The following is a 22,199-nucleotide window of genomic DNA, read 5'->3' on the forward strand; positions in this document are numbered from 1 at the left end:
CTTAAGATCAACAAGTTTCAAATAACAAATGTAGAAATTCGCCAACACCTTCATAAGAATCCACACTTTATTCACTCAAAATAATTCTGTTCCAAAACAGTATATTTTCCATGTTACATTTTTATCTGCCACAGAACTGACCATTGTTTGTATCAACACGTGATCACAACTTTCAATTCTACTGTTTGAACTTCTCTTTTCTGAATTTCACAAAATAGAAATTTCCTAAAGAATACATAACATTAAATTCATTATATCTCTTAAGTGTTCACTCTCTTTGTAATTTACCCCAACAAACATGAGTCTGCTGCTGGGAAAACATTATGAAATTCATTTAGAGTTTTGTCTGAAGTTGGGCTGATATGCCCAAATCTGATCCAATAACATGTTTTCCATTTGAACTTTACAATATATATTAAAAAACAACTCCCAATAACACATCTAGATCTGCCTTTAGTCTTTCTGAGCTGTGACATTAAAAAAAAACACTGGCGTTTGGTCAGAGCCCTTTAAGCCCAAATTTGTGTATTTTCTGCAGACATATTTGGTATTCAAAATACACAATTTCCTTTCCTTTGCATAAAATAATTGATATGTTAGTGGCAAATGATGACATAGGCTATTTTCATTCTTCTGATATGAAAAACTTTGCCTGGTACTTCATCTGTTAAGCAAATCTGCAATAATATAATACATAGATCAAATTAATTGTGTTTGTTTACTTCAATATGGTTTGAATTGCTTCCTGAAGCGGCAACCTAACTAACACTTCCTCTAAAAAAATAAATAAAAAAACATTTCCCCATTTAAACATATATGATTTGGCCAATTTGGATTAATCTATACATTTCTAACACAATTCTTTAAACAATTTATACCATATATGCTGAAAAAACAGCCAACACAATCATCTCTAAAGAAATTGTTTTTGAAATAAGAGATTCTAACAAAAAAAAAACATGCTGATGTATAAAAAAAAGGAGAATACCTCATTCTAGTCTCTGGCACAATAGATCAATCTGGAAATTTAGTTTTAGGCCTTTCTGTCTAATGTATTTAAAGGAGAAGTTAACCAACAAAAAAAGAAAAGAAAACATTTGTCATGATTTACTCACCCTTAAACCTGAGAAGCTCCAAAATGCATTATAAAAGTGGCCCATTCTTTCATTCAAACTTGTGTGTTATATTTCAAGTCTTCTGAATCCTTCATGTGCAGAAGGGATTCATATTAAAGTCACTATTAATTGAAAACGTGCATGGCTTTAGAAGACTGGGATAAGAGCGCACAAGTCATATGAACCACTTCTATGGTGCTTTATGGAGATTGACAAACGTGATCACGATTGAATAATGTTGTACGGGCATAAAAACCCTTCAAAAATTCTCCTTTTGTGTTCCACAAAAAAATGTTTTAATGGCATAAGGGTGAATAAATAATGCCAGTTTTAAATTTGGGTGAACTGTTCAGGGACTGAACATCTATTTTATGACAGACATCCTCAAGAATCTGCTTATTAGATACAGCACTGAATATTCTTCATCAAAATGCGTCCGTCAGCATAAACCAAGCTACGGCTGTGGCAGGGAGCTGCAAAATTCATTCATTCCTGCCCACCCCCAGCATGACCTAGAGGTTTACGTGAACCTCCAGGTCGGCCCGAGTGCTTGCGCGGACCCTTTCCTCTGCCCGCCCCTTCTGCCCTTCCAGCCCCCGTTCCTCCCCTCTTCCTTTTCTGTTCATGTCTTGGGGTTGCCGCTTCCTCTTTGAGAGCCTGAGCCCAAAAGGCATCAAAAGAACCTGGCGCTTGGTAACCCGGCTGGTTCCTATCAAGTGGGTCTCTGGAGAGCAGAACCCATACACTAGGTACATTTCTGCTGACCGTGAGACTGTCCAACCCGGCCTCAGGCTCCAGGGGCTCCCAGACCTCCTGAACCGTGCGGTAGGCCAGCTTGGTATGCTGGTGTAGGCAGCGAACACGGCGTTTCATGATCTCCACACACGTGATGGCTTTAGCCACGCTCTGACCCACACCTGTGAACACGATTTGGCGGCATAGATTCTCCCCCGACCCAACGCTCACCTCTGAGCCTTCACAGGTGTCTGGATGATCTTTTGAAGGGGCTTTCTCCTCCATACGGCTTAAAGCAAACCTCATCAGGTTGCGGACTTTGCTGCCATCCTTCACTCGAACTTCGGGAGTGTTGCTGGGCAGGTCGGGGAACGGACACGGGCAGGGCTGTTCAATTGTGCGTGCTTTTCTGTAGTTCTCCATGACATTTAGCCTTCACAAAGGACAAAAGGCAGAATGAATGACTGTATATCAGTTATGCAAGTATTAATGTATTGTGGTTCAAGAGTATATGTAGTTTGTTTTGAAGAAAAAAAACTAAAAAAAATCTCACAAAAATTCCCCACATAAGTATATTAGGAACTGTAATGCCCAACTGCAAAAGTGCGTTTTTTGTATCAATGACGTTGGTTTCAAAGACGTCCATAATGACGTTGGTCTCAAAGATCCCCATGTCCACATAAAGTAGAATAAACAACCATTTTCCAAACTAAAACTAATTAATATTTGGCAGTGTCCTCAGATCAAGGATGATTTTCATAAATGACAGCTCGTGGCAAGTTGTCACATATGTGTTTATATGTTATCGAAAACAGCATCATTAGAGTGACACGTGAGAAATATTATGACAAACTTACTTTCGTTTCCTTTGCTAAAGTAGCGATCAGGCTAGCAAGATCAGATGGCTGTAGCTGTTCTTCTAAATAATTGCGGGCTTGTGTCGTTCCATATAAATGAAATGTGGACGCTTAGCTTCGAGAATCTTTTTATTTTTTATGCAGAGTTAACTGACTACAGCTAAACCGACACAATTTACTAAATTCAAACGTTCAGCTACAGATCGCTTATCCACATGTAACGCCGCGTGACGTCAGCTCTGCCGTAAAGTGCCGCACATGTTCATGGGAAGTGTAGTTTTGATTTAGTAATTTTTTAAAATTAAATACATATAATATAACTAATTATGTAATGGATTCGTTCTGCCTATAAATATATTTTGTTTCCTTTATGCTTTGCTCACATGCATTAATTAAATATTTTGTGAAGGGGTAAAATAAATGTAATATTAACAAGCGAGCTCATGCAAAGACCACATATGAGGAGAATAATGTATTCAGAATAATCTCTGGAATTACTGAGAATTCAGTCAGGATAACATTATATGAACTAAAAAAGTTTTGCTTTTGTCCTCAATTTTATTTTATGATTTAAAATGTAAAAATCCATAAATCTTTACGTCTTCATGTATTTTTATTTTTCTGATGGTCCCTTGTAGCCTAATAAAACAGCTGTTGTAACAGCTCAGACTGTGAATAAGAGTGATTTATTAGAACGCAGCGCCACCAAGCGTTCAGAATTAGGAACTGATAAACCAGTCTGAGATTGAATCTATTTTTTACAGTCTATGGATTGAATAAGGTTCGAAATAAACTGAAATTGAATCATAAATAGCACAATCATAAGTAGGCTATACCAAAAGTATATTCATGTTTTAATATTTTTTTATGATAGGCTACTGATAAAACCGTCTATAGAAGACATTTGCGAGTATTGTTTCATACTTTAGGTAGATATGACCTCATCCATTGCTGTTTTTGTTTTCTGTATTATAAAATATCCCGTTACGGTGTGTGAGAAATCGCAGCAAACGATTCAGTGTGTGAGACTGAACTGTCCGAATGAATCAAACTGAATCGGAAACTATTTCAGTAGGCTATCTTTTGCAAACACACAACGTTTACATGACTGCTGAACTATTACCAGGAAAATCATTATCAGGTCGGTGTACACTCTTAAAAATAAAGGTTCCAAAAGGGAGGGGTTTGCAGCTATTTGTTTTCCAACCGTTTTTGGTTCCTCAATAAAGAACCTTTGAGTTAACAGTTTTTAAAAGTTAACAGTTCCTTCTTCTTTTTTTCTTCGTGCGAAGAGCATTTTAAGAACCTTTTTCTCTATACAGAATCTGTGGAATGGAAAGATTCAATGGATGTTAAAAGTTCTTTATTAAATGATGTCAATGAAGAACCTTTATTATTATTAGCCCATCATGGGCCTGCCATTGAGGATTTTGTCCCCTCCAAGGAAAATCTTTTTTGGAGCTAAACAAAACTTAAACCAAGTGATGAAGCAGGAAAAGAAAAAAATGCATATCTTACTTATGTTTGATCATTTACTTATGTTTTATCATTTAATCATTTAGATCTTAAATATACTTTAATCAAATGTAATCATCAAATTCTACGAAATCATTATCATCATGTTGATGTGTTTCTCATTACTATCATGTGTTTACCATTATTATAATTTGATGTTTAATGCTTTTCTTTTATTAATCTTTATGCCTCAAATCTAGCTGATTGACTCAGGGTGAACTTTTGTATTTGCGGTTTAGATGAGGTCAAGAATCTATAAGTTTCCAATAGACAGACCACAAATGCTCTAATGTCTCAGAATAAAGTGATAAACGAATGTTATCTTAGCTAAAGATCTTGCAGAAGAGACATGTTGTTAACATGTAAGATGAACAACTTTCTGACACCTTTGGGGTACGAGACAATGTGTGTACGGCGCCCCTCCACGGTGTGAAACCACAAAAGAACGATATGTCTTTGTCGTTAGTGTTTGCTCAATGTGATTAAGAGGAACTTAGCCCTGTGCTGATAAGCATCTGCATAAGAGGAAGAATATTTTCTGTAATGACCAGTCTCAACTTGCACGGGACCCTGTTCCTTTGGCAACCTGTCTTTTTCAGAGAGCTCTCTCAAACAACTTACTTGCCTTTAGGCAAGAATATTATACTCAGAGTGTTTTTTAAGTATTTAAGTACTATTCTAAGTATTTTACTTAGAAATATTAGAAGTGATTTTAACTGTTCATTTATGTTTCTTTATTACACTTTTAATCCTGATTATGTGAATTCATTTTACTTTTCATTTATTATTTGATTGTCTGCTGTTTTGACTTAATCATCTGACTGGATCTCCTCCCTGCATCACAAAGGATGATTATAGATTTAAGAACTCATGTTTCACATTATGATACTACGATCAGTAAAGACCAGGCTGTGGTCTGTGACAGACAGTCATAGACTCCAAATTGACCTTTGAGAAGAACTGTGAATCTGTAGCCTATGTTAAAAGCGACACCAGCATCTGTTTTACCTCAGAAAACTATCCAGATTTCACATTGATAAATCTATGATGACCCCTTCTTATCAGGCTTTCTTTGAATCAATCGTGTCCTCCTCCCCTGTGTCGTGGTTTGGTATTAGCCTATTAAAGTTTGGTATTAGCCATCCTGTGTCTCTATTAGCCTATTAAAGACTGTTTCCATGTTGGATTCCAGCTCCTTTGTTCTTGTCGGTTTGTGGCATCTAGGTGGAGAACAAAACAATACAGGAATGCTTTTGTACCTGCAGCGATTGCATTTTTAAATAGAAATAGTAGATGAGATGACGCACTTTGCATGGCATTTTAAATGGATAGTTCACCCACAAATTTTGGGTGCAAATTCTGTCATCATTTACTCACCCTCAAGTTGTTCCAAACCTGTAGCCTATGCATTTCTTTCTTCTGCTGAACACAAAAGATGATATTTTGAAGAATGTTGGTAACCAGGTGATGGGCCTCATTGACTTCCATAGTATCTTTTAAGTCTATCTGGTTACCCTCGGGTACTAATAAAGACGGTCTTGCGACAATGCTGATCATAGCATCCATTCCATTGAACCATTAATCTGAAGCTGGACAGACTTGATCTTCTCTTGAGTGCTTGTCAATGTTTGCTTCACTATAGCATCTCTGCTGACAATAGCCTGAATGTACAGTAGCTATGACATATAGTTGTTTTACATTCCGACAAGTTAGTGCTGTGGGTAGTAAATACCCTCATCTATCCAGCCTTGGTTAAAGAGAATTTGCACCTACAAAAAGCACTCAACACACACATTAATTGGCTCTAGAGACTATAATATTCTAGAGAATGTTTGGTATGCTGTGCTTTATGAAAGCATATTTATTTATTTAATCAAATAATAGAGATTTCTTTAAATCATATATAGTTTTCAAGGCTCAAACATACAGAACAATGCCATAAGGGATGATTACAGTTATTAAAGTCATAAATAGGCTGATTAATGGTTCCTACAGGGTGAGATCAGAGCTATTAAGCTCACCAAGCGATACATTTGATTCATGCAGTCCTGCAGAGTCAGATTCAGTTCACATCAGGCCTGAGACAATGTCTGTTGAGTGGATTCTGTTTGCACACAGTGATATTTACAGATTTTCTTTGATACAGCAACTTGCTACTGTACACAAAGTGGATTATATTGGTCACTAAATGTTTTACTAGATACATGTACACTATGTTTATCAGTCTCTATACTACATTTTGAGCATTACATCAGCAGATGATACCATAGAAAGTGGAGAATAAATATTTAATAAGGAACAAATAAGGACTGCATACATTTTTAAAAAAGCATAATGCATAACTCATGACTGATACCAAATATCATGCTTTACAGAATTTTTATTCTATACATTTTATTGTTGATGTGGCATTCATAACTCCAGGATTTATTTCCTGCTTCCATTTGAGTTGATGTCCAAGCTAAGTTGAAAACATAATTCAGGATCCATATGTGTGAATGTTTAAAACATTTCCATACATTCATGGTATCAACGCAACTGCTTGACATAATTTCAGAAAGTCATTAACCTTATTTAATTGTATTATCCGTCTAAAATAAATCTAATATAAAGACAAATTACATTTATTTTAAAATACAGCTCAGATATGCAGGCGGTGATACAAATATAAAGTTAATGAGCCTAAAGAAGAATAGCATTATAACAAGCACTAAACTTAAGGAATATAGTTTTGAAACCAGATTTGTGAAGGATTGAGGCATGCTGGCCTTTTGTAGCAGACAGGCTTCTTTTCTTCACAGCAGCGTGCACTCTGCCATTTGAAATCATTTTTAGGGTCCAGGGACATTGAAGCACATAAGCCCTTCGAAAAGTCCAACGGTTGCCCATCATCCCAGTGGACGTAACTGACACCGGGTTCATACTCCTCCTGCCAGTACCACTCTGTAGTTAGTAGACTGCGGCGGAGACCGATCCAGCTCGTCCCGTTCTCCGTGGTCAGGTTATCAGCCATGTCCTTCAGGACGGTTTCGCTTACAGGACAGGCAAACTGATTTCCATTATTCATGCAGTACTCAAGCGACTTTGTCCAATTCAGAGGGTCAGGTCCAACTGCAAATGCTCCAGGAACCAACACACAGCCATGAAGATCTGAATGCATAAATAAATGAGCATTTTTACCTTCACAATGACATGCCTTGTAGCTGGGGATGTGCACCATTCAGAATTGAATTGAGAATGTTTCTTTTTTTATTATTATTCTATTAATTCAGTTCCTGAAATTGAATTGAGGTACCAAACAGGATTCAGAATTGGGTAGCACTTTAGAATACTGTTCCGTCATTAATGAAGAACTAGGAACAAATGACACACTATTAACTTAGTAAATATTAACTAACAAGGGAACTCTAATTAAATAATTAGTAATAGCGCTTAGTCGATTGTGGTAGTTCACTATTAGCATAATGTAATTAATTCTAAAGTGAAGATCACGGTGACTCAAGTATTACCAAATCCTTCAGAAGGAATGACTAATTATTTGGATCAGTATTCTAAAGTGAAAAACATGAAAGCTCTCTAGTAATGACTGCAATCATCCAGCGTTTGAGTTTTTTGTAAGGTTTTAGATAGTAATGACTCAAGCGTTAAGAACTACTAATCATTTGGATCGGTATTTTAAAGAGAAAACCATTCTGTTACCCAGAATTGCTAATCAAATTTGAATGAAAGGAAGTAGAATTAACATCATACAGTATAACAGTAATTTTAACAAAAAAAGAAAAGTTTATCTAGATAGATAGATTTTTTTTTTTTTACCTGGTTTTTCATTGATGGGAATAGCTGGGCCTCCAAAAACTACTTTCGCAGACATATATTCCAACATATATACAGCAATCTTTGAGGTTGGATGCCAGATTGTGGCACTTTGGTCTGCAATAGTTACTTCAGTCGAAGAGTACTTTGTGCCGGCAATTGCAGTCCATTCAGATGCTGAAAGCAAACCTTTATGTGTGCGCACATCATCTTTGCTGTCTGTTTCAGCTATCACCATAGCCCTGCCATTTTGTGAATGAAACTGCAGCAGGTAGCAAGCAAAAAACATGGTGTCTGGGATCAACTCCACAATGAGGCCCGGACCGACAAGTCTGAGGGACACTCTGTCCGAAGCATTTACCAGTTGAGATGTCTCCAGGTTTGAAAACGGCAGAAGATCTGAGTAAGTAGCTTCCAACTGGCTACCATTGTGAAAGAGCGAAGATGAGTTTTCTGACAGCGCAAGTAACTGGGTCTCGACCACATTGAAGATGGATGGTACGATAAAGCTCCGACCCTGAAACTTTGTGGGAAGAATCTGAGTCATTACCATGTTACAGTTACAGTCTGCAGTCTCAACGCACGGGTGGGTGAATATCACAGCTACTTCTTTGCTAGATCTGACCCTCAGCACGGAACCGTTGGTCTGAAGCTGGACCAGCTGGTAGGAATCGATACTGAACGTCTCTTCTTGAACATCTGTTGATGTTTGCTTGACTACAGTGATGGTGTTTTGACTGTCCACCGCATTGATAATGAGTAACTTGAATGAGCTGTATTTCATGGTTGTACTGACAAGCCTAGGGAGGTCGAAGGATTCAAGATACCCTGGGTAATCCAACAGAGGGATCATATAGTCTGTACCGAGATTTACCGTGGGCTGGACGACACTGGTCTGGATGCTTGATGCCCGCTGGCTTAGAGAAACCACTGTGATGTTTTTGTCACTGGTAACTCTGACAGATAAGATTGAAGAACCTAGCTTATTTACTTCAGCAGAATCTGTAAACTCCACATCCATGGTCTGCCCTGACTGCTGGATTTGTACGTTTTTCTGAGTGTTTTTGTAGAATACCGTGAATGTAGTGTTGTCATGAAGGGCCGTGACTTTTAGATAGTTCCTGGGAGACCACGGAAAGAAGAAACCGAGGTTCTCTGGAAAGGCAGTGATGAAGTTGTCTCCATAGCTCACTACTGTAAGACCTTAAATAAAAATATGTATTGTACATGAGCTGTACTGCATTCAAAATAACTTTTTAACATTTTCAATTGGTATTTAAGAGTACAACAGAAACTGCCCAATCTGGGAGAAACCAGATCAGAAAATCATCAGTAAATTAATATTACATTTATTCACTTAGTAGACACCTTTATCCAAACCACAGACATAGAAGATAGTAAAAGAGCTTCCCTTACCTTGGCAAAACATTGATGCGATCAGCAGAACAACAAGCATGATTATGGCGTTAACTTGCTGGAAGAAAAGACAAAAGCTAAGAAGAATAACAAAAATTGATTGTAAAATATGTTTTGGCACACATTAATGTATTGAAGGTTTTTAAATACATGCAACACAGAATCCCATCACAAAGCAACTAATTAGAACAAACTGATGACAAAAAATTCTAAAATCCATAGATTGTCAAAAAAGTAAAAACAATCTAATATCATCCAGGTAAAAGACAATGAAACAACAAAAAAAGTTGTCTTATATGTCTTAAGGTTTTCTTTGCAGAAACTCAATTACAGCAAAAACTCTTACCAGATGTCTTGGTCAGCACTGTTCTCCTCTCTAAGAATCACCTCTTTGCCCTTATTTTAGTTAAAACACATTTGACTTTCAAAATGCTTGTTTTTCTCTCAGATTTGCATAGGATCCTGGCTACGCAATTTACTTATACATGCTTAATTTGACATAATGACCTTCACAATGCAAAATCATGCTACTAAATTCCTAAAATGCCATACTGTACATCCACCAGATTTGCTCAAGAGCATTTAAAAACATGTTTCCAATTGTTATTACAATCGTTTCGCCACGGTTGTTTACAGCATAGACACAGGCAAATGTGGCACTACTGATAAAAACAACACTGTACGGCACAAGTTCACTCACGTGATGTTAACAATTCACATCTATGATAAACATATACATTAGATAAAAACATTTTAGAATGTAAACTTGGATTATGGCTACACTGATAAATGACAAATACTAAAAAAATACATTACGTCCCACAGGGGTAGAACACAATAAAGGGGAAGACACAAATTATGAATTAAAAATGAATTTATTGAAAACAATTGAATTTGTAAATTAGTTACACAAACTAACTTATATAACTATATGTACATACATATATAAACACTGTATATATGCTGTATATATATATATATAAATATATATACATACATTTTATATATATACACTGTATATATATATACAGTATATGTGTGTGTGTATATGTATGTATGTATGTATGTATGTATATATATATATATATATATATATATATATATATATATATATATACACATATATATATACACTGTACATACAGAAATAAAAAAAACTATCTAACAAAAGCAGGACCAAAAAGGATTTATCAGATCAGATTAACCAATCGCTGTTATGAGGTACAAAAACACTCGCTAGAGAGTTTATATTTTGTATTTTATATATGTAGTAACAACATAAATTTTGTAACAGATACTTTTAATATTAAATAGAATGGTCTATGCTGGTTTAAAACTATGGTGACATTTAGACAAGCAAATTCTTGTAGCAATTATAGTGAGCAAGAAATGTTTTATTTTTTTCATTATATAAAGTCTGTGCCCTTTTGGATTTTATAAACCACATTTATGATTCAATAAAATGCAATTATCCCTATTTTGGGTGTCTGTGTTTAAGAACCCTAGATTTGTCTAGATGACATTGCAGCATGGAGGCGATGGCAATCTGTCACTGGGTAAACATACCCAAAATGCACCACAAGCCAAACAGGCTTGAAGGAGTGGCCCTTTTCAAGAGCATTGTGAACGTATGACATATACTTGTATTCACCTTAACTAATTGCACTTTAGATCACCCTACATTACATCTGACATTACAACAGTTTTTACGGTTGTCCAGCTTGAGAGCCTATTCAGTTTGTGAGATAACAGTGTAAGCCATAAAATATTTCATTAACTATCATGGACAATAACATATTTTATTGCGTTTTCAAAAGAGCCACATATTTAAATGGCTTTATATTATGCATAAAAACAACAAAAAAATACATAAATTAACAGACATGTAATAGTAAAAGGTTTTATATAATTGAGAAATTAAATTAGTCATTATATCATGATTAAATTTTTGTCATTGAATTCAAATAAAAAGAAAACAATATGGATATAAAGGACAGACCTTTTAGTTAACGATGTAAAAATGATTATCTAGTTTATCAAAGGTCAAATCACTGAAGTATAGGGCCTTTTTGTAGCAGACGGGCCTCATCTTAGAGCAACAGGGCACACTCTTCCAGGAGAAATCACTGTTGGCGTCCTGCGCCACAGAAGCGCACAAAGATTTCCAGGGGTTCTCTCGATGCCCATCGGCCCACTTCGTGTAGTTCACGCTGTATTCGCTGTTATTGCCGTTCTTCCAGTACCACTCTAATGTGAGCAGACTGCGCCGCAGCCCGATCCAGTACATGGGACCGCCGTCTTTTTGCAGAAACCTGGTCATCTCCATTTGGGCCCTTGCGCTGCTTGGTGTGCTCAGCTGTAAAGTTGCATTTAAGCAGTACTCATGGGACTCGGGCCACGTCATGACTTCAGTAGTGCTGTTATATAGTGCAGGATCTGCCATACAGCCATCACGATCTATGTGCATTCAAACATACAGTGACGGTTTCAGTAATCACTGGGAATTTTGATTTCATTCATACTTTAATGTAACTTCAAGTAGGATGATATATTAGTCAATTACTGTAAACCTCAATTTTGCTTTATTCATCTGTGCATAGATAGGAAAATGTGTGATGCACTTACATAAGAAAACAATAGGAACACATTTTGTTTGTTTGTTTGAAGATTATCTGATTATATTTTCTATGTGATGAAAGACTGATTTTTACTGTCAAGCTCTAAAAATTTCTGGGGTTTTTTTTTAATGTTTTTAAAAGAACTTTATTATGCTCACCAAGGGTGCATTTATTTACATTTACATTTATGCATTTGGCAGACGCTTTTATCCAAAGCAACTTATATTGCATTTCAAGGTACACATTTACATTCTTATCAGTTCTTGCTTTCCCTGGGAATCGAAACCCATTACCGCCAACGCGCTACTGTTTGAGCTACAGGAAGGCCATTTGATTAAATACAGTAAAAACGTAAAATTGTGAAATATTATTGATACAAAATATATTTAAAATAACTGTCTTCTATTTGAAAATGTAATCTACTCCTGTGAAGGCAAAGCTGAACTTTCAGCATTTTCTCCAGTCTTCAGTGTCACATGATCCTTCAGAAATCATTTTAATATGCTGATTTGCTGCTCAAGAAACATTTCTTATTATTATTATCGATGTTGAAAACAGTTATGCTGCTTAATATTTTTGTGTAAACCATGATACATTTTGTTTTCAGGATGCTTATTTAAATAAAACGTTTAAAAGTCCCTTTTGATCAATTTAATGCATCCTTGCTGAATAAAAGTATTGATTTAGTTCAAAAATAAAAATCTTACTAACCCCAAACTTTTGCACGGTTGTGTATAAAAGTAGTTTAATTATACAGTGCATTGTAAATAAATAAATATATATAAAACATATTGTGTCTGAATCCAGTTTCATGTCACGTGTCATTCAAACATCCAGATGATAGCATCCAGGTTTTGCTGATCACTAAAGCGATCCAATCACAAACCAATTCCTGATTTGATAAATTAAATTAAATTAAATTCTGCCGTACACTCTCAGAAAGAAGGTACAAAAGCTGTCACTGTGGCGGTACCTTTTCAAAAGGTACACCTTTGTACCTAAAGAGTGCATAATAGTCCCTCAAAGGTACATATTGGTACCAAAAGTGTACATATTAGTACCTAAATGGTACATATTAGAACCCTTTTGAAGGATACTGTCCCAGCGACAGCTTTTGTACCTTTTTTTCCTGAGAGTGTACAATTTTTTTCTTCAGAATTACGTAACATTTCAGAAGTCAAATAGGTTGTAAAAAAAAAAACCATTTCATGTTGACTCTAATCAGTCAAAGTCATGATCACATTCACTCTAGAATAAGAAAGGTATCACTTTACCTGGATCATCATTTAAGATCACAGCTGGGCCTCCGTAAGGAATTCCACTCTCCATTCTCTCAAACATGTACACTCCGATCCTGGAGGCTGGATGCCAGATGATATGCGTGCCACTAAGCGACACTGATACCGAAGAGTAGTTTGAATCGGCAACGGTTTTCCAATCGGTGGATGAAAGCAAATCGGCGTCTACATACACATCACCTCTACTGGCTGTTTCAGCTATGATCAAGGCCTCAGCTCCTGTTGAGTTCATCTGCAGCAGGTAACAGGCAGCAAACATGCTCTCTGGCATGAGTTCTAAGACGACGCCTGGACTGATAAGCCTGATGGACACATAGTTTGATGCAGTGATGAGCTGAGGTCCACTTTTGAGGTACGGGAAGGTAATTAGATCTGAAGAATTTGAGGCTAGAATCATTATATTCTGACTTCTGAGCATGACATTCGTTGTGGATGTCACTTGCAGCCAAGTTGAATTCAGGTTATTCACCGACGGCACAACAAAAGTCCGACCCCACAGATTTTCGGGGAGAACGTGGTTCATCACCATGTTGCAATCACACCGGGTAGTTTCAGCGCACGGACGGGTCAACAGCACAGCCACGGTGTTCCTAGAGTACACTTTAATATCTGACCCGTTGGTTTGGAACTGGTAAAGTTCGTACGGGCTGAGCGTAACGTTAAAGGCTTGTTGAGCATTCATGCCAACTGTTTGGATGGAGATGACGTTCATGATGTTCCCAGCATTGATAATGATGCATCTCCAGTTGTCCAGAGCGAACAGTTCCTCTGTGTTGTACAAGGATGCCAGCATCTGATTGTAATTGATGAAGGGGATTGAATACAGCTTTCCGAGATTCTTTACAGGTTGAACGAAATTAGACTGCACGCTCTCGCCTCGCTGACTGATCCAAAGAACCACGATCAATTTGCTGCTACTGATTCTGACGGAATAAAAGGAGCGTGTGAACCGATATTGCTCGACATACTTGGGAAAATGTACAACTTTAGTCTGCCCAGATTGTAGCTTTTCATTATATACGTTTGTGTAGTTGATGGTGATCGAGACGGTGGTGTCGCTGTAGAAAGCAGTAATTTGGAGCGTGTTGGAGGACTCTTGTGGATGGTAGTTGGCAATGTTCTCCGGGAATGCCGTGATGAAGTCCTTTCCATAGCTCTCCACTGACAGCCCTGTCAAATCGTCAGTTTAGAGTTCATTATTTTTATACAGAGTATAGATGATATAACATTCCCACAATTACAATTTCCTTATTTGTTAATCAGCCATATTACAAGTAGGAGAATGTACTGTCAGATGGTTTAATAGCAAAATAAACTCAAACATGGTGAAGACCTGGCTATCTTCTTAATGACCATCTAATTACACACTCTTAAAAATAAAGGTTCTCTATTGGCATTGATGGTTCTAATAACTAACTAATTTCCATATTAACTAATATGGAAACAAGCTTAATCAGTAAGTAATATCAAATTTAGGACTAAGATAGTTCCTTATTAGGTAATCAATAATTGCTGAATGAGATTCAACTCACTTCAACTTCAACTAATTCTGACAAATGATAAAGAATTACCAATGAATTACAAATCACAACATTATTGTGTGTCTGAGACGTAATCAATCATCTTTTTTACACTGAATATAGTCATAAAATGCATCACCTAGTCACTACTAGTAATCTGGACCATTATTTTAAAGTAAAAAAGATCACTAGTAGTTCTTGAAGAGTGACTAGTAACACTTGAGTATTTAGTGATGCATTTTACGACCACATTGAGATTAAAAAAGACTATTGCTCACATCTCAGACTAGTAATTAATTAGTCATTCTTTATAATATGTCATAGTTAGTTATTAGTTCTTACTGATGCAAATCTCATTTATTACCTAATGAGGAACTATCTCAGTCCTAAATGTAATATTACTTAAATATTAGTTAATCTTGTTTATTACATATTAATAGTAACACATACATTAGTATGCTGAAGTGTTAATGTAGTACTACTTATTCGTCCTACTTTGAACATAAATGTGTAAAAATGTGAGAGATTATTTACCCTGGCAAACCAGTGACATGAAGAGAAGATGAGACAGCATCACCGTTACTCCGTGGTTCTCAGCTGATCTGAGCAGCTACTGGTGTTATATCGGACAAATCTGACAATCAAGAGGAAAAATAATGATGAGAGTTAATTACACAAAATGTGAAATAACAAAACTAGATTAAAATAGAAAGATGAACACTGTAGAAGCTGTGCAGCTTACTTTAAGGACATATTTCTACCTGAACTGACCTTAAAAATCAGGTTGAACCAGTCATATTAAATAACATATTTGACTTATATTGAATTTATACTGAATAAAACTCTGTAATGTAGACGTTACATTGATGAAAAGCTTTGAGTTATATAAAAGTGCACTGTAAAAAAAAAAAAGCTACAGCTAAAATTACATTAACTTAAAAAAATGAATTCAATCTTGAATAACTTTTGACAAAGTTGAAAATTGGCTAACATATTTTGATGAGTTAAAGCAATGTATAAACATGTTGACATAATTTAACGATTCAAACTGAATCTTAATGAAAAACTTCTTGATTCAAACTGTTCTTAAATGTATGATTGCAATACAGACAGAAAGTTCATAAGCATGCCTATGTAGTTCAGTATTACTATCTAACATTCTGTTATGTCATATATCAACAAGTCTTACCTGATGCTTCAAGGCCTCAGTTCTTCCACTCTCTGAGCAAAATAATCTTCATTGGTGTGTTTATCCAGCAACACAGGCACATTTAAGGCGAGACACTACAGGTGAATAGGGTAAAATTTTTAAATAATAGATATCACCATGAAACTTCCTCAGTTCATTACTTACACAAGTTCATAAAAAAAATGTTTTACAAGTTTTTGAAATTTGTATGTTTAATTATGCAAATTAGGTATTATCTCATTAAATATGTGCAATTTTGCATATTTTTTCAGTAGATATATCTGAAAATATGATAAAGCCAGAAGCAAAATTATTTTTTCATTTTGATTACACACAAGATGGAAAAAGATGTTCAGAGGGATTTCAGGATATATGCTTTCATTAACTAGGAAATCAAAATATACTGTCCATAGCCTTAAAATATCGATTTTCACCATTTTTTTTTTTATTAAAATGTCACATAAATCAGGCCAGGAATGATTTATTAACAAATCCCTCTGAACAGATCTTCAGAATACTGCTAAGTGTATAACTGGAAAGTTTGGTGTACACAGGTGCTACATAGGCTGAGATGTTTCTACTGGAGAATGACAAAAAACGCAAAAAAATAATTTTGCGAAAATGGCAGTTAAAGATTTAATAGTTCTAAATGAGATTTCGTCGTTAGCTTTAAATCCCCCTTTGGACATTCACGATTGGTTACTGATAGAAAGGAAATGCCCATATTTGGGTTACATAGCGTTGTGCGGGAGACTCAGAGCTTTACAACGATCCCGGACATGACAGACTTCAGTGAACAGACGGAGCTCGGCATGTCGCGTTGGAATACTAACTTCCTGGTAAATTCGGGAGAAACTTACTGCCGCAAGTAAACAAAATGTAATAAAATAAACATCGTAATGTATATTTTCAGCGTTTTCTTTATAGCAGCTTGAAAGAATACATATTGAAGGAGTAAACTCGGCCAAAATCTCAAAACTGACCACTGCATGAAAAATCGATGTTTTTGCCTGCCGTGTCTCGCCTTAACATTCAAAACACATTTAGTGTCGCCACATTAGTTTGCATAATGAGGTGCTGACATAGAGCTATTTGTCATATAACACATGCTGTCATCACTCAGTTTCTCAATGCCATTAAAGGCTAAATGATGCATGCACTAGGTTTGAGGTCTGAATGCTTATGTTTATTGAAATACTACAACTTCCTAGACATGTATACAAATATGACATACAAACATGATGATGCAATGTGGAAATGGTTTTTAAAGTCACCATGAAATCAATTTACAATTCTTGTTTTTAAATTGAATATTGCCGTATTTATTATAAATGACTTCCGTGCACACATCATTTCTTAAAATTCATGTAATCTTTTGTCAAAATAACTTCCCCTCCCTCTTTGCAGTGTCATCTCTTCTCTGATGATGTGTACTGACGTGAGGGCGGGGCAACCTGTCACTCACATGAGATCACGGCAATAGCAAACCACAACCATCCAATCAATTCCCCATGGACAAAATCAAGCCCCGCCCTACATTTTTGTCTTATTAGAGAAGCCATTTCACTTACATTTGGGAACAAAAGACTATCATAACTTATGTTTCATGTCGACTTTGTACCTTGAAATCTGTGAATTTTTCTTGAATTTGTCTTTTTTTTTAAAGTATACATCTATAAATACAAAGTGCTGATAACTACATATAAATCCAAGTTCCAATAGATAAAGTGTGAACATTGTACATAATATCTATACATACAATATTCATGGTCATAAAGGCAATGGGAACTTCCAGGAGGTATTTGTGACCAAACAACTACATGTCTACCTATATGTGATCTAGCATCTTTAATCTGTTCTATTTACTAGCATAAAATATAACTATTTTGGAAGTTTAAGTAGGTTTGTATATTAACAATATGGCATTTAATGCCATGAATTGTAAAATATAAAGAAACAAAAATGTTATCCTCAGATGTCACTGATTTGTTCCTTAAATATTTTGTAATTTTTTGTGCTGGCCAGTTTTTACTATACATCTCATTTAGCATTACTACTAGAATTATTGGCGTTCTCATTTGAGGGTAAATCCAGAAGAAAGTATTGAGTACTTGTGTAGCAGATAGACTTCAACTGAGCACAGCAGGGCACACTTTCCCAATGGAAACCCGTGCTTGAATTTGGGAATACTGAAGCGCACATGCCCTGCACAGCAGCACGTGGCTCCTCGGTTCCCCACTGCGTGTATGTCATATCGTGAACTTCCTTACCCTTCTGCCGATACCACTCTAATGTGAGCAGACTACGGCGCAGTCCGATCCAGAGCCTCTCATTTAAACCTTCACTATTCAGAATGTCGACCATCTCCATTTGCGCCGCATTATTGCTCGGACTGAAAAGCTCGTCACCTATGAGCATACAGTGTTGATGGGATTCAGGCCAGGTTTGAGGTGTTAAGATGATGTCGAACTTAGGAGGGATCACTCCACAGCCAACAGGGTCTAGATGCAGACAAGCACAACACTCATGTTTGTAAGTACGTAAGCAGTACAGGCTTAGCATAGGCTAGTTGTCACACTCAGTAACTAAAAGGTTTAAAGACAAAAATCCATTTTCTTTAGTTAGTGCTTTTGCAAGTTGGTTTCAAATACTTTATTCAAAACTGTCATAAATTAGTATAATTTCTGTGATTTGACCTCTCCAGATTCAAATATCATCATATTGTATACAGAATAAAACCACATGTGTTCCAAGTGTTAACTATGGCAGATTTTTTACTTTGCTCTTAGTTAGGACAAAGGTGTATAAACAGTTTATAAATAGTATTATAATTTTAATTTTATAATTTTATATTTTATCATTTAAAATTTCTGTGAGAAAAACAATGTTTGATTTTTTTGTATGTTACCATATACATATTTGTTGTTTCACGAATTGTTTAAATTTTGCTGAAAAATGTATTAATAATGGGAGGCTTGGGTCAACATGTGTTAAGTTAACTGTATCTTTTTTTTTCCCTGTGCAATAATAGTTAAAAAATAACAAGATGTGTGTCTATATAGAAACTGACTTAAAGGGTAGTTCAACCAAAAATGAAAATTCTGTCAGTAATTACTCACCCTCATGTTGTTCCAACCCCGTAAGACTTAAGTTTATCTTCGGAACACAAATTAAGATATCTTTTCATTTTTGGGTGAACTAACCTAACGTTAGACATAGCAGTAGTGTGACAACTAGCCCCATTTCAACATACTTAAAGGGACAGTTCACCCAAAAATGAAAATTCTGTCATTATTTACTTGCCTTCATTTTATTCCAAACCTATATGATTTTCTTCTGTGGAAGACAACAGAAATATATTTTTAAGAACTGTTTTTGCCCTTGCAATGAAAGTCAATGGGGTCCAAAACAACATATATGGACTTGAGGGAAAGTAATGACAGAATTTTCATTTTTTTAACCTTTAAAGCATTTCATACTTTGTGTTGATGTTAGAAGAATACAATACGCAATACAAAAATAACAATAATGAGCGTACCCATCAATAAATAGGTTTCTTACCTGGGTTTGCGCTTAAAGATATAGCTGGGCCTCCATACAGAGTTGTGCTCCTCTCAAACACGTACACGGCAATTTTTGTGGACGGATGCCAAATGATATGCGTGTCATTAAGAGACACTAATACAGACGAGTACTCTGAATCGCTGATAGTGCTCCATTTAGTGGATGAAAGCAAATCACCATCTACATACACACTATCCCTGTATTCCGTTTCTGCTATAACTAAGGCCTTCGCACTTGCCAAGTTGACAGGCACCACTAGGTAGCACGCAGAGAACCTGGATAGTGGGATCGGTTCAGTGATGAAGCCTGGACTGACAAGCCTGAGGGAAGCTGGATCAGAAGTGTTGATGAACTGAGATCCTAACTCCAAAGATGGGAGAGACAGGAGTTTTGAGGAATAGGCTTCAAAAGTACCCGATTGTATATTCCCGCCACTGGCATTGATATTCGTCGAGGACGTCAGATGTAGCCAAACGTTCAGTATTCCGGGTACAGCGAACCTGCTATCCCACAGAGTGTCGGGATAAAGTTGGTTCACCACCATGCTGCATCTGCATTCTGGAATCTCTTCACATGGATGGGTCAACATCACAGCAACTTTATAATCAGAATTAACTGCAATTTCTGTCCCGTCGGTTTGGAGCTGAAGTACGGCGTACGGATCAAGAATGGAAATAATGTTTCTAGGCTTTTTTACAATTGTGATTAAATTACTCATATCTTCTCCATTGATAATGACCAGCCTGTAGGAGCTGTATCTCTTGCTTATATTTCTTGTCGACTGAAAGAAAGTATTTATCATCTTGCTGTAATTCAGTGCGGGGATGGAATAAAACGTACCGAGATTTTTCATAGGCTGAACGACATTAGTTTGGACACTATCTCCTCGCTGACTGATCGACTGCACCACGATGCTCTCCGTGCTGCTGATTTTGACGGTCTGAAGAGTTTGAACGAAACTGTATTCCTCAATACCTAGTGGCAGGGTCACAGTTACAGGCTTTCCTGCTGGCAGTGTGTCCTGGTATGTCCAGGTACTATCTGAGATGGAGACTGTCACAACGGTGTCGGCACGGACAGCGGTGATATTGAGAGCATTCACTGGATTAACTGGATAGTAAAAGGCTATGTTCTCTGGAAATGCTGTGATGAACTTTACCCCAAGGCTGTCCCATGACTGGCCTGTCAAATCAAGAGTTATTAATATCAGGAACATGTCAAATGAACATGCCTTTTATTAGGCTTCAAGAGGATAAAATGACACACCGCTTACCTTGGCCAAGCATTGCCGTGATCAGAAGAATAGTCAGCATGACTTCGGTCCTGATTTTAGTCAGTGATCTGAAAGAGCATGTGACCCATGTCTCGGTATTGTGACTTTGCAATATAATTTTACACTGCTTGCTTTGTAACGTCATCAATCAATGATGTAAGACTTAAAGGTGCACTTGTTTTCAGCATATATAACTATTTGCTACATTGTAAAAAAATAAGTTGTTCTTAGAAATAGGAAAAATGAAGGCAACGTTTTGAATGATTATTTTTTCTGCATTTACTCAACTTAAACTATCAACTTTAAATTGCCATCACTATGTCAGTTAAATATATGATGTTATTTTAAAATGTAACTTAAAAGGATTTATTCAAATTGCTCTCTTTATTTGTTTTAAATTATGTAATTAATCTAATGGAATGTACAAAGCGCAGACAGTCGACAGACCATTAACTTGCGCAGATGTCAACACTTGATGCATAAAGCACTACAAGTCACTGGTCATTTTAAGCAGACAAATAAAAATATTGTCGTTAGATTTTCTTTTAGTTATACAATTTTTTTTTCAAGATTCATGAAGAAGCAATTTCATGAATGAGAATGAACTAATAAATATCCTACTGCAAAATCCTTCATTATAAAATAGGCAAACAGTTGCCTATTAACCCTAACCCAATCATAATATCACAAAAATACTAAAGCATCATGTTGCTGTTTCTACTTCACAGTTATTTTCTACAATTCTTACCAGTTTTATTAATGTACAACCCCCCAAAAGTACACATTCCACAGGACGTTGTCTTTCTTAATGGGCCTTATGACCATTATACAGCCCTAAAATCTATCTATCAGTAAGCTTCTCATAGATATTCTTACCTGATCAGCGTATCACAACCTTCTCACTGAACCGAATCGCATCCGTGTCGTGTTTCATTTATAGCAAAGCATATTTGTCATTCAAAATGCATGCTCTTTTAACTGCTTTGCATAAACGGCCTCAAACTGCCTAATAGAAGATAAACATATTAGGCTACATGAGGCAGCCATTTTCGTTTTCAACTTTGATAATGAAAAGCAGAGAACTGCAGCCGCACAATCTGTTGATTTCACATGTTCTTTAAAACATCACAGTGTTGTTCTGATTCTGAAAGTCACAGTTCACAAACTTGCCAACTTATCCTAAATGTGCTAACGTTGTTGTAGGGGAGACCGGGGACAGTTGCAACAGGGGGAAATTGTGTCATTTTTCTCCAATCAGAAACAAGCTAGAGTGATGCATTAATTTG

The 22,199-nt window shown here is 36.3% G+C and overlaps 4 protein-coding genes across 5 annotated transcripts; all 4 read right to left on the reverse strand.

The window, feature by feature from the left end:
* Nucleotides 1-49: 49 nt before the first annotated feature.
* Nucleotides 50-2,953, reverse strand: rpp25l (ribonuclease P/MRP 25 subunit-like). The gene is made up of 2 exons (XM_084384637.1): nucleotides 2,708-2,953; nucleotides 50-2,283 (listed from the first exon to the last, which is right to left on the reverse strand). Exon 2 carries the CDS (start codon nucleotides 2,271-2,273, stop codon nucleotides 1,602-1,604), a length of 672 nt encoding a protein of 223 aa, XP_084240763.1. The 5' UTR covers nucleotides 2,274-2,283; nucleotides 2,708-2,953; the 3' UTR covers nucleotides 50-1,601.
* A 3,914-nt stretch (nucleotides 2,954-6,867) lies between these two features.
* LOC311276398 (uncharacterized protein) lies at nucleotides 6,868-8,582 on the reverse strand (the record flags this gene model as incomplete). The annotated part of the gene is made up of 2 exons (XM_084386032.1): nucleotides 6,868-7,372; nucleotides 8,039-8,582. The coding sequence occupies 2 exons, from the start codon at nucleotides 8,580-8,582 to the stop codon at nucleotides 6,939-6,941; spliced, it is 978 nt and encodes a 325-aa protein (XP_084242158.1). The 3' UTR covers nucleotides 6,868-6,938.
* Nucleotides 8,583-11,415: 2,833 nt separating this feature from the next.
* On the reverse strand, nucleotides 11,416-15,634 carry LOC311306718 (IgGFc-binding protein). Of its 2 annotated transcripts, XM_084435261.1 has the most exons (4): nucleotides 15,422-15,514; nucleotides 14,389-14,537; nucleotides 13,344-14,290; nucleotides 11,416-11,908 (listed from the first exon to the last, which is right to left on the reverse strand). In XM_084435261.1, the coding sequence occupies exons 2-4, from the start codon at nucleotides 14,517-14,519 to the stop codon at nucleotides 11,454-11,456; spliced, it is 1,533 nt and encodes a 510-aa protein (XP_084291387.1). In that variant the 5' UTR covers nucleotides 14,520-14,537; nucleotides 15,422-15,514; the 3' UTR covers nucleotides 11,416-11,453. The 2 variants fall into 2 exon arrangements, with proteins under 2 accessions (XP_084291387.1, XP_084291386.1); XM_084435260.1 differs by having other exon boundaries at nucleotides 13,344-14,537; nucleotides 15,422-15,634.
* A 1,609-nt stretch (nucleotides 15,635-17,243) lies between these two features.
* On the reverse strand, nucleotides 17,244-22,165 carry LOC311306825 (IgGFc-binding protein). The gene is made up of 4 exons (XM_084435405.1): nucleotides 21,790-22,165; nucleotides 20,914-20,981; nucleotides 19,638-20,822; nucleotides 17,244-18,577 (listed from the first exon to the last, which is right to left on the reverse strand). Exons 2-4 carry the CDS (start codon nucleotides 20,951-20,953, stop codon nucleotides 18,117-18,119), a joined length of 1,686 nt encoding a protein of 561 aa, XP_084291531.1. The 5' UTR covers nucleotides 20,954-20,981; nucleotides 21,790-22,165; the 3' UTR covers nucleotides 17,244-18,116.
* Nucleotides 22,166-22,199: the final 34 nt, after the last annotated feature.

The sequence above is a fragment of the Rutilus rutilus genome (assembly GCF_951802725.1).
Source record: "Rutilus rutilus genome assembly, chromosome: 17".
NCBI classification, from domain to species: domain Eukaryota; kingdom Metazoa; phylum Chordata; class Actinopteri; order Cypriniformes; family Leuciscidae; genus Rutilus; species Rutilus rutilus.